The sequence below is a fragment of the Anomaloglossus baeobatrachus genome, chromosome 7 (assembly GCF_048569485.1).
Source record: "Anomaloglossus baeobatrachus isolate aAnoBae1 chromosome 7, aAnoBae1.hap1, whole genome shotgun sequence".
Taxonomy (NCBI): domain Eukaryota; kingdom Metazoa; phylum Chordata; class Amphibia; order Anura; family Aromobatidae; genus Anomaloglossus; species Anomaloglossus baeobatrachus.
The window spans coordinates 226947704-226960128 of record NC_134359.1 but is presented as its reverse complement, the minus strand read 5'-3'; the positions used below and the strand labels follow the sequence as shown (position 1 = coordinate 226960128).

The 12425-nt window shown below is 46.0% G+C and overlaps 1 protein-coding gene across 1 annotated transcript in view; it reads left to right on the top strand.

Moving 5' to 3' along the window:
- ZC3H7A (zinc finger CCCH-type containing 7A) overlaps positions 1-12425 on the top strand; it is a 188786-nt gene that overhangs the window by 68012 nt on the left and 108349 nt on the right. The window contains exons 6-8 of the mRNA XM_075317930.1: positions 238-318; positions 1128-1166; positions 5013-5046. Of these exons, the coding sequence (XP_075174045.1) occupies positions 238-318; positions 1128-1166; positions 5013-5046 (154 nt within the window). The remainder of the gene's footprint in view (positions 1-237; positions 319-1127; positions 1167-5012; positions 5047-12425) is intronic.

Here is a 12425-nt window from a genome sequence, read left to right as displayed (position 1 = left end):
ATTGTATTTTTGAATAAAGTCTTTATTTTACATTTTTACCGAAAACTACAAAAGTACTGGGTCTTTTCCCCTTGTCTGCAATTAGCGATGCTGTATCGAGTCCGTGCATCTGTTTCCTAGTTGAGATGGCCACTTCATTTGCATAGTTGAATAATAATTAAATTGTTACACTTCCTCATTATACTGATTATTTCTTTCTAAAAAAAAAAAAAAAATAATTATATAACATTCCAACAGGATGACAGTGTGGTGAAATTGACACACGAGCTAGCATTGAAGCTGGGGCTGAAGATTAGGAAAGCCTATGTTCGCGCACAGGTAAGTGTATTTTTATTTAGGCAAAGCTCAATTTCCATTTGCATATTTCTTTTCTACTTTTTAGAGAAAAAGACAAACGAAAGTCGTCATGATGTAAACGGAAGTAAAAGGGCCCCATTGATTATTGGGGCCATCTTGGTTCTGCTTTGTGTCAGTTTTCAGAATAGAAAAAAAATTTTTGCATGTTTTTTTTTTTTTTTTTTTTTTTTAAACTGACCCAAAACGGAACCCACATGATAATCATTGGGACCCCTTTTCTTCCATTTGTATCAGTAAGGCAGCTGATCCATTTTGCATATGAATTGCATTTGTTTGGTCCTTTTTTAAAACGAAAAGTGCAAACTAAAATGTAATTCTGGCCTTAAAGGGTTTTTTTTCAGCGAAAAGAAAAGTTTTCCAGGGCCTTGGAGTTGTAAATAACAATGTGCTTCCTACTGGCACCCACTGTACACCTATGTCACATTCCACCAGCAGGGTCTCTGTGGCCTTTGATTGCCTGCAGCGCTTAGGTGAGTTGAACAACATGTCATCAGAATAACCGGCGCACTGCTAAAGTCACCTGAGCACTGTAGCCAATCACAAACTGCAGCGGTTCTGCTGTTGGTGGAGCAGTGATGTTTTCTGTTTGTGCACAGACCACGGAGTGGCGTGTGCTGGATAAAGGTTGGTGCTGTTAGGTAAGTATCACTTTATTTTCTACAATTCTGAGTCCCTGGGGAACTTTCTTTTTGCTTGGACAACCCCCTTATATAACTTTTATTTTAAATAACATTTTCTCATTAATAAAAAATACAACTTTTGTGTTTTAGCCAAATTCTCAAGTTACAGTCGTGGATCCATCAGAAAAGGTAAGAGCTCCTTCTGTGCTATATTGTATAGGTTACATCTTAGAATGGAGGTACACTTTTTACACTTTTCATTAACTAATTAGATTTTCCAATTGCAAAACCATTCGTGCAATGCTAACTGTGCAAGTGGCCCATCAACCGTTGCCATGTGTACTGCTGAAGGGCTGTGGTGCGTTAGCCATTGCCATATGTACTACTGAAGAGCTGTGGCCCATAGACCATTGCCATGTGTGCACTGCTGAAGGGCTATGGTCCGTGAACCATTGCCATGTGTGCACTGCTGAAGGGCTATGGTCCGTGAACCATTGCCATGTGTGCACTGCTGAAGGACTGTGGTCCGTGAACCATTGCCATGTGTGCACTGCTGAAGGACTGTGGTCTGTGAACCATTGCCATGCGTACACTGCTAAAGGACTGTGGTCAGTCAACCATTTCCATGTGTACTGCTAAAGGGCTGTGGTCCGTCAACCATTGCCATCTGTACTACTGAAGGCCTGTGGTGCATCAACCATTGCCATGTGTACACTGTTTAAGGACAGTGGTCCTTAGACCATTGCCACGTATACCCTGCTGAAGGGCTGTTGTCTGTAGACCCTTGCCATATGTACACTGCTGAAGGCCTGTGGTCTGTAGACCATTGCCACGTATATCCTGCTGAAGGGCTGTGGTGCGTCAGCCGTTGCCATGTGTACTACTGAAGAGCTGTGGTCCGTAGACCATTACCATGTGTACACTGCTGAAGGGCTGTGGTCCATAGACTATTGCCATATGTACAGTGCCTTGCAAAAGTATTCGGCCTCCTTGAATTTTTCAACCTTTTCCCACATTTCAGGCTTCAAACATAAAGATAAAAATGTTAATGTTATGGTAAAGAATCAACAACAAGTGGGACACTATTGCTTATTTCAAACTTATGTAAAAAATAAAAAACTGAAAATTGGGGCGTGCATGATTATTCGTCCCCTTTACTTTCAGTGCAGCAAACTCACTCTAGAAGTTCATTGAGGATCTCTGAATGATCCAATGTTGTCCTAAATGACTGATGATGATAAATATAATCCACCTGTGTGTAATCAAGTCTCCGTATAAATGCCCCTGCTCTGTGATGGTCTCTGGGCTTTAAACATAACACTAAAGGCCGCTATACACGCAACGAGATTGCTAAAGTGATCTCATTGGGGTAACGGATTTTGTGACGCACATCCGGCCTCTTTAGCAATGTCGTTGTGTGTGACACCTATGAGCGATTTTGAATTGTCGCAAAAACGTGCAAAATCGCTCATCGGTGACATGTCCCCCTCTTCCCAATTATCGTTGCTGCTGCAGTAACGATGTTGTTTGTCGTTCCTGCGGCAGCACACATCGCTATGTGTGACGCCGCTGGATCGACAAACATCTTCTTACCTGTGTCCACCGGAAAAGGAGGAAGGAAGGAGGTGGGCGGCATGTTCCGGCCGCTCATCTCCTCCCCTCCTTTTCTATTGGGCAGCGGTTCAGTGACGCTGCTGTGACGTCGCTGTGGCGCTGAACAAACCGCCCCTCAGAAAGGAGGCGGTTCGCCGGTCACAGCGACGTCGCTGCACAGGTAGGTATTTGTGACGCTGCCGTAGCGATAATGTTCGCTACGGCAGCTATCACTACATATCGTGCCACCGACGGGGGCGGGTGCTATCGCACGTGACATCGCTAGCCAATGCTAGCGATGTTAGAGCGTGTAAAGCAGCCTTAAGACTATCATGAAGACCAAGGAACACAGCAGGCAGGTCCGTGATATTGTTGTGGAGAAGTTTAAAGCCGGATTTGGTTACAAAAAGATTTCCAAAACTTTAAACATCCCAAGGAGCACTGTGCAAGCAATCATATTGAAATGGAAGGAGTATCATACCACTGCAAATCTACAAAGACCCGGCCGTCCCTCAAACATTTTGTCTCAAACAAGGAGAAGACTGATCAGAAATGCAGCCAAGAGGCCCATGATCACTCTGGATGAACTGCAGAGATCTACAGCTGAGGTGGGAGAGTCTGTCCATAGGTCAACAATCAGTCGTACAGTGCACAAATCTGGCCTTTATGGAAGAGTGGCAAGAAGAAAGCCATTTCTCAAAGATATCCATAAAAAGTGTCATTTAAAGTTTGCCACAAGCCACCTGGGAGACACACCAAACATGTGGAAGAACGTGCTATGGTCAGATGAAACCAAAATCAAACTTTTTGGGCACAATGCCAAACGATATGTTTGGCATAAAAGCAACACAGCTCATCACCCTGAACACACCATCCCCACTGTCAAACATGGTGGCGGCAGCATCATGGTTTGGGCCTGCTTTTCTCTCCAGCAGGGACAGGGAAGATGGTTAAAATTGATGGGAAGATGGATGGAGCCAAATACAGGACCATTCTTGAAGAAAACCTGTTGGAGTCTGCAAAAGACCTGAGACAGGGACGGAGATTTGTCTTCCAACAACACAATCATCTCAATCATTAAGCAAAATCTACAATGGAATGGTTCACAAATAAACGTATCCAGGTGTTAGAATGGGCAAGTCATAGTCCAGACCTGAATCCAATCGAGAATCTGTGGAAAGAGCTGAAAATTGCTGTTCACAAACACTCTCCATCCAACCTCACTCAGCTCCAGCTGTTTACAAAGGAAGAATGGGCAAGAATTTCAGTCTCTCGATGTGCAAAACTGATAGACACATACATACCCCAAGCGACTGTAGCTGTAATCGCAGCAAAAGGTGGTGCTACAAAGTATTAACTTAAAGGGGATGAATAATATTGCACGCTCGAAATTTCAGTTTTATTTTTTATAAAAGTTTAAAATCAGCAATAAATTCACCTTCACAATCGTGTCCTACTTGTTGTTGATTCTTCACCATAACATTAAATTTTTTTATCTTTATGTTTGAAGCCTGAAATGTGGGAAAAGGTTGAAAAATTCAAGGGGGGGCCGAATACTTTCGCAAGGCACTGTACACTGCTGAAGGGCGGTGGTCCATAGACCATTGCCATGTGTACACTGCTGAAGGGCTGTGGTCTGTCAGCCATTGCCATGTGTACTGCTGAAGGGCGGTGGTCCATAGACCATTGTCATATGTACACTGATGAAGAGCTGTGGTCCGTAGACCATTGCCATGTGTACACTGCTGAAGGGCTGTGGTCTGTCAGCCATTGCCATGTGTACACTGCTGAAGGGCTGTGGTCTGTCAGCCATTGCCATGTGTACTGCTGAAGCTCTACTCGGACTGTAGAGTCAGAAAATATCCCTCTGCACATACATCCGACATACCTAGGCTCACTTTCACACAGTGGATGCCAAAAGAGTGTCTGCTAAACTGGTCCATACAGACCCAAGAAAGTACACTGTAGTATACGTATTAAATTTATACCTACACATATGTCAAAGACATTTATTGGAGGTAATCACTGAGACATCATCCTGACATAAGCCTTCAACTGATACTGCAGACACCCTGTGAGTAAACTGCTAAGCTTGTGTACTGGTAAAGGATGGCCAGTAATTTCTCAGGTCTCCGACATGATAAAACCCATAGAGACATAGTCTAAATTAGTATAATTAGTGTCTACATGTGAATTTGCATAATCACCCTTGTATATGATTGTGACAACACAGATGAGACTTAGACGTCTATAATGTTTGACTTGTCTACTTTTCTCATTGCGCTAATGGAAAATATACTATACGCTGTGCTTGCTTTACTTTTCCAAAGCCAGAAATGCAATCCACTAAATTGCTACTTTACTAAGGAGATTTTCTATGGAAGAATTTGCATTATTTATCAGCATTTAGTAGGCATTAATACATTTTAATTCAAATTGCAGTTGTCTGATAGTTGTGCAGATCAGATAGAGCCAGGTAAGTGAGTTTCTCTGCATGTTTATTATTCTATTGTTTGGATGTTGACATTGTGTAGCCCGGTATGTAGACGCTAGGCCAGGTTAGGCTGAATGGGCCCACCATTCGCTATGATCCTCCAGCTAATACTTCAGGAACCACTCCAACGTTTTGATTTTTTTTTTGCCCCCCTCTGTTATCAGTCAATATTGTGTGTGATGAGTTCATCAAAATACTTACCGGTCTCTGTCTTCACCTATTTCCGGCTATTTTCCACTTATCCAACATTCATCCATGGGTAGTAAGGGTGTAGCTGCTGATTACCTGCAAGGCTCACACAGCATAATAATGCCACATGAGCCCGGCAGACCCAGCCCAACGTCACTGAAACGGCACTGGTGCGGATGGATTGTATGTGTCGTTTTCATTTTACAACAGGGCCTACTTGATTTCAAAAAGGGTTGTCCATCTATAAGACAATTCTTTTAGGTCGGGGGTTTATGTCTACAAAATCCAGACAGAACTACCAACTAAAATGATGCAGAAGTCACTCTGGACTCAGGACTCTGGACTCAATATGACCTCTGTTTACTACATTTGCCACTTTTCCTTTGATGTCCTGTTTTTAGTCCATGCATTTGTGCACCTCTAGAAAGACGGACACCACTGGAACAGAGGCTATAGGGCATCCAAAGTGACTCCGACTCATTATAGTGAATGGTTCCAACATAAATTCTGTCTAAACTTTTGAGCTTTAGACAGAAGCTCTGTTCTTTTTCTTCCGTGACCTCTTGTGCAAATAAAAACACTTGGGCTAAACCAACATTATATGAAAAAAAGATATTTTTTAGTTTCACAGCCCAGTGTTATATAATTCTGTGAAAAACCTGTGGCTTAAAAATGCAGTATGGAAAATGGGCTCACTAGGAGGGGGTTCCTGCTGTTTTTTTGCAGCTCAGGAGTAGAGATGACCGAACCCGAGGAAGTTCGGTTTGGTGGGTGCATACAGCCAGCCATAAACAGAACACTTCCCAGGTAGGGTAAGTTGGGTTTTACCATTTTTATGTATTTATCTTTGTAGGGGAGGATGTTGCACACTACATCCGATCATGCTGTTATCCCCAGTGTGAGCCGTTCAAACTCTGCAAGCGTCTTGCACTGGGCTGAGCACTGAGTGTACCTACGCATAGAGATGCTCGCGCCAGTGGTCAGCATACGTAAGGCACCCAAACTCCGAACCCAATGTCTGGGGTTTTTTTTTTTTGGTTACTTTTTAAGTTGGTGTTTGGTCCGAAAAACGAACATCGGGTTTGCTAATCTCTACTCAGGAGCCCAGCAAATGGGTCATGGCACCCACAATCTACTCTAACCAAAATTTTTCTCCAAAAGATAAATTGCATTCCTTCCCTTCTGAGCCCTATTATGTGTGCAAATAGATTTTAACCACATATGGGCTATCTTGTTTTGGAGAAACTAATATCAAATTATGGGGTACATTTTCTCCTGTTAGCCTTGTGAAAATGAAATATTTAAGGCTACATGAACATTTAGGGTTGCAAGAGTAGGAAGACCTGAGAGGACACACAGGCTTCACTTTGGGAGAGCAGACTACAAGGGTCCAAAAACAAGCCTTGGTAGTATTGCATGGTGCATATTTCTCAAGCACAAAACTGCACAGAAAGGATAGGAAATCTTCTGTAAGCAAATCAATGCACAAGAACTAACAATATCTAAAAGGAAGAAACGTGGGAAAGATCTAACGAAACCAGGATGGATGACCAAAAAATTACATCACCTGCTCAGAAAAAGGGAACATACAACAAGTGGAACATGGGGATTATACCTAGGGAAGAATGCATGGCAGTTTTCAGACTCTGCAAGACAAGTGTCAAAAGAGCTAAGGCCGAACACGAATTGAGGCTTGAAAAATAGACCAAGAGTAAGGTAAGAGGATTTTGGGGGTATGTTACAAGCAAAAGAAAAGTGAAGGAGACCATTGGAATTCTACAGAATGAAAAGGTGAAGCACACAACAAGGTGGAGCAGCGGTTGGAGCTACTAAATTCGTATTACGTATCTGTCTTCTGACCCAAAAAACTAATGCAAATATCAACAATTATCATGATAGAAATGTCAGGAGGAATCCAAATTGACAATAAGCAAAGGATTGATAGAACACTTAGGCTGAGGCTACACGGGGATTAGTGCGAGTGCTTGCATGACATTTGGCTCACACTCGCAGCACAGCAGGAGCCGAGTGTCATGCGACTGTGGTCCGATCCTGCGTTCAGACCACAGCTACGGAAGGGATGGCCAGCGTTGCAGAGGATAGGGAGGGATTTATCTCCCCATCTCCTCCGTTGCCGACTGATGTGAAAATCGCTTTGCACTCCACTGTAATGCGAGTGCAATGCAATGTTTCTCTCGCACCCCATAGGCTTGAATGGGTGCGAGTGAAACCGGATCGCATTCCTTCCGCAGCATCCTGCGATTGTTTTCTCGTTCCGATTAGCGCTGAGAAAAAAAATTGCTCATGGCAACTGCCCCATAGAGTAATATTAGCCCACGTGGAATGCAATCTTTTTTTTTTTTATTTATCGCATTCCACTTGGTCCGTATTACTCGCCGTGTATGCTTACCCTTATGCCAAGTTAAAAGAAACCAAGTCACAACGAACAGATTTACACCCTAAAGTCCTGAGAGAGCGCTAAGGTAATCATAGTACCAACTGCCATAAACTTCAATAAGTCATGGGAAACAGGAGCTGTTCCTCTAGATTGGAAAAGGATGGGATCCAGGAAAATACAGGCCAGTAAGCCTGACCTCCATAGCAGAAAAATCTTATAGCAAATTATCAAGGAACATTTACTAAGGTTCCTGGGTGTGAAGGCATTACTTACCCAGGGCCAGGACAGCTTTATGACCAATACATCTTGTCAGACCAACCTGATTTCCTTCTAAAACAAAGTCACTGAATGGTTGGACCAAGGGAATGCCATGGATATACAAGTGCATCTCAATAAATTATTATATCATCAAAAAGTTAATTTATTTCAGTAATTCCAGTAATTCAATACAAAAAGGGAAATGCATATGTTAGTCATTAGAGCGATCTATTTCAAGAGTTTACTTCTGTAAATGTTGATTACGGCTTACACCCAATGGAAATCCAAAAGTCATTATCTCAGAAAATAAGAATAATTACCACAAAACACCTGCAAAGGCTTCCTAAGCATTTAAAATGGTCTTAGTCTGGTTCATTAGACTACACAATCATAATGCTGGCTCCCCTCTCTCTTTCCCTATCTGAAAATGGCATGCATCATATAAAAAGTGCAAATTCACAGATTTATTCCAACTGTACTATAATATAAATTGAGATTTTTAGCAAATAATTGATCAATTCTTTGAGCCACCCCTGCCAACGTCACGGCAAATCTCAATAGGGGGGTCCTAACCTATATTATATATTTCATGTGCCATGCGGCCTCCTAGATAAAGTTAAAAGCAGAACCATAATGGAGCACACATACCTGTAACCTGTATATAGCCGCTTCCATGTTGCAAAAGAGGCAATTATGGATAGAGGCCAGCCCAGGTCCCAGTATGTGGAGCAAGCTCTATACCTACCAGGACTATATCAGAACTGACCCTCCCAGTGCCAGACAGCAACCATTCATAAAGGCGGACCAGATCCAAGTATGGTGCTTAATTATCATTGCCTGTGGAAAGGGTGAGGCAACTGCATGTGAACAGCTACCAACAGGAGGAATATATTGCAAACCAAGATCAGGCGTGCATAGCATGGTGGTGACCAGCCACCAGACATTTGTAGCATTTGTACCAGTCCTGGTAGGTGTAGAGCTTGCTCCACGTACTGGGACCTAGGCTGGCCTCTATCGATAATTGCCTCTTTTGCAACATGGAAGCGGCTATATACAGGTTACAGGTATGTGTGCTCCATTATGGTTCTGCTTTTAACTTTATCTAGGAGGCCGCATGGCACATGAAATACATAATATAGGTTAGGACCCCCCTATTGAGATTTGCCGTGACGTTGGCAGGGGTGGCTCAAAGAATTGATAAATTATTTGCTAAAAATCTCATTTTCTTTATCGTTCCTATGGGAGACCCAGACATTGGGTGTATAGCTTCTGCCTCCGGAGGACACACAAAGTACTACACTAAAAAGTGTAGCTCCTCCCTCTGAGCATATACACCCCCTGGATACCAGATCTAGCCAGTTCATTGCTTTGTGTTCAGGAGGCATACATCCACACATGCATTCTCATCTGATTTTTCATTTTGGAAAGTTTTTTGAAGAAAAGCGGGTCCAAGCCTGGACTCCCGGCATGTCCCTTCTCACCCCACTGTGTCGGCGGTGTTGTTAAGGTTGAATCCAAGGCTGGAGCCTTACATGCCGCGCTCCTTCACCATCCCTCGGGCTCTGGCTTGAAGTGGGAGCCAGCACGGTTCTCCTTGCTTTGCAGGAGGCCGGTCTCCATCCGCAGCCCTTCAGGATCCTGCTGGACGGAGCACTCATCCCCAGGGACTTGGAACCCTGCGTCTCAGCAAGCTAAGTATCTGAGACGTTTATACCCGGGGGGTCCCTTGTACTTTATTGTTGGGGAGAGTGTGCTGTGTAACTGTTTTGACATTTCCGGCCGGTTCTCTGGTTGTCGCCTGAGAACCGCGCCGAGGGTGCCTGCTCGCCGGCCGCATCGCTTAAATTTAGGCCCCGGCTTCGCCGGAGGCCTACTTTCGATTTCACTGCCCTTGCATGTCAATCATGCAGAGGGACAGTGCGGCTCCGCCCAGCGGCCGTTCGGCACAGGGGAGGGACACTCCTCTCTGAGCACATGTCCCCTCCCCTGTAAATCTCCTTGGCCCTCCAGATCCCGCTCTCAGAGCAGGTCCCGCCCCCTCTCCTCACTACGGCGCCATTTTATCAGCGTTTTCGGCGCTGGCTGCAGCATCCCTTCTAAGCTGCTTGGGGGTCCGGGCTGTGGGATCTGGAGGGCACACAAACGGTCTGGTAAGCCACAACCTCCGGTTGTGGAACTGCTTATATACTCTCTGGGGGTCATTCTGGCTCAGAGCCCCCACTTCAGCAGCATGTCTCACACGAGGAGCAAGGCTGCAAGGCTGTACTCTATATGCACTGCATGTAAGCTCATACTGCCTGAACCGAGCACATATCCACGTTGTGATGCCTGCTCTAACCTGACAATGCCTCAGCCTGGAATCGCACCCACAGTGGTCCCTCCGGCTGCTCCGGCTCCAGTGGCTGAACCCCCGGCTTGGGTAGAATCCTTCTCTAGGTCAATCTCCCAGTCTTTTGCCGACTCCATGGGACAGCTGTCCCGGACTTTGCTGACCATGCATCAGCCCCCTTCTCAGGGCGCCTCTGCTGCTAGGGCTCTCTCAGTGGAGCTCACAGAGGATTTTTCATCTGGTCCCAGACCCCGTCCTCCTAAGAGGAGACGCAGGGCTCCCTCTCCTTCCTCGTCCCGCGGCTCTGATTCAAGAGCTGACTCGCAGGACGAGGAGGATGCCATTACTGGGGGCTCGGAGGCTACCTTCATGTGCCCCATTGATCTGTCCGAAAGTGACTCAGATGTTAGTGATTTCATTGCGTCCATTAATTCTGTACTGGACCTCAATCCGCCAGTATCAGAGGAGCAACCCTCTCTGGCAGAAAAGCACCAGTTTACCTTGCCTAAGAGGACAAGGAGTGTGTTCTTTAACCACTCCAGTTTTCAGGCCACTGTGACCAAGCCTAGGGCCTGTCCTGACAAACGCTTTCCAAAGCGTGGTTCTGATGACCGTTTTCCCTTTCCACCTGAGGTGGTCAAGGGGTGGGCTCATTCAACAAAGGTAGACCCTCCGGTGTCTAGACTCTCAGCCCGGACAGTTGTATCAGTGGCTGATGGCACCTCTCTTAAGGATTCCACTGACCGCCAGGTTGACCTTCTGGCCAAATCTGTATATGAGGCGGCAGGGGCCTCGTTCTCCCCATCTTTTGCAGCAGTGTGGGCTCTCAAAGCCATCTCTGCTTCTCTAGAGGAGATGCATTCCCTCACCAGGGAATCTATGCCCGAAATGGTTGCCTTAACTTCCCAAGCTTCAGCTTTTTCATCCTATGCCATGTCTGCCATGCTGGAGGCTTCTCACCGCACTGCGGTGGCTTCGGCTAATTCCCTCGCTATCCGCAGAATCTTGTGGCTTCGAGAGTGGAAGGCAGATGCTTCTTCAAAGAAGTACCTTGCTGGGCTCCCTTTTGCTGGATCCAGGCTATTCGGTGAACAACTGGATGAAATTATTAAGGAAGCTACTGGCGGGAAGAGTACTTCCATGCCACAAACTAAAACCAGGAAACCTGCCCAGGGTAGGAACCAGTCGAGGTTTCGTTCCTTTCGTTCCTCCAACTGGTCATCCTCTAAGCCCTCGGCCTCGTCCACTAACTCAGCCAAGGACCAAAAATCCAACTGGCGCACAAAGGCGCGTCCACAGAAGACCGCAGGAGCTGCTGCCACTAAGGCAGCCTCCTCTTGACTATCTGGCCGCGCCAGCAACGTCCTTAGTCGGTGGCAGGCTCTCCCACTTTGGCGACGTGTGGTTTCAACACGTCTCCGATCAGTGGGTGCGGGATATCATCTCCCACGGCTACAGGATAGAATTCTCTTCCAGCCCGCCAAACAGATTTTTCTGTCAACTCCCCCCTGCTCCAAGGCCGCCGCCTTCTCTCAGCCCGTGGCATCCTTGCAGGCCAACGGAGTAATTGTACCGGTTCCCGCCTGGGAACGGTTCAGAGGTTTCTACTCCAACCTCTTCCTAGTCCCCAAAAAGGATGGTTCCTTCCGGCCCATCCTGGATCTCCAAGCTTCTCAACAAGCATGTTCAGGTGCGGCATTTCCGCATGGAGTCTCTGCGATCAGTCATTGCCTCAATGACCCAAGGAGATTTCCTGGCATCCATCGACATCAGAGATGCCTATCTGCATGTGCCAATTGCAGTTTCACACCAGCGTTGGCTACGTTTTGCAATCGGAGAGGAACATTTCCAATTCGTGGCTCTCCCCTTCGGGTTAGCCACGGCCCCCCGAGTATTCACCAAGGTCATGGCAGCAGTGGTTGCGGTTCTGCACCTCCAGGGGTTGGCAGTGATTCCTTACCTGGACGACCTTCTAGTCAAGGCTTCATCCAGCGCAGACTGTCAGCGGAGTGTCTCACTCATTCTCGCCACTCTAGTCCAATTCGGGTGGCTTGTCAATCTGCCCAAATCCACTCTGACTCCGACCCAGAGTCTCACGTACCTAGGGATGCAGTTCGAGACTCTGCCGGCACTTGTGAAGCTGCCCTTGGTCAAACAACAGTCCCTCCATCTGGCGGTGCGCTCTCT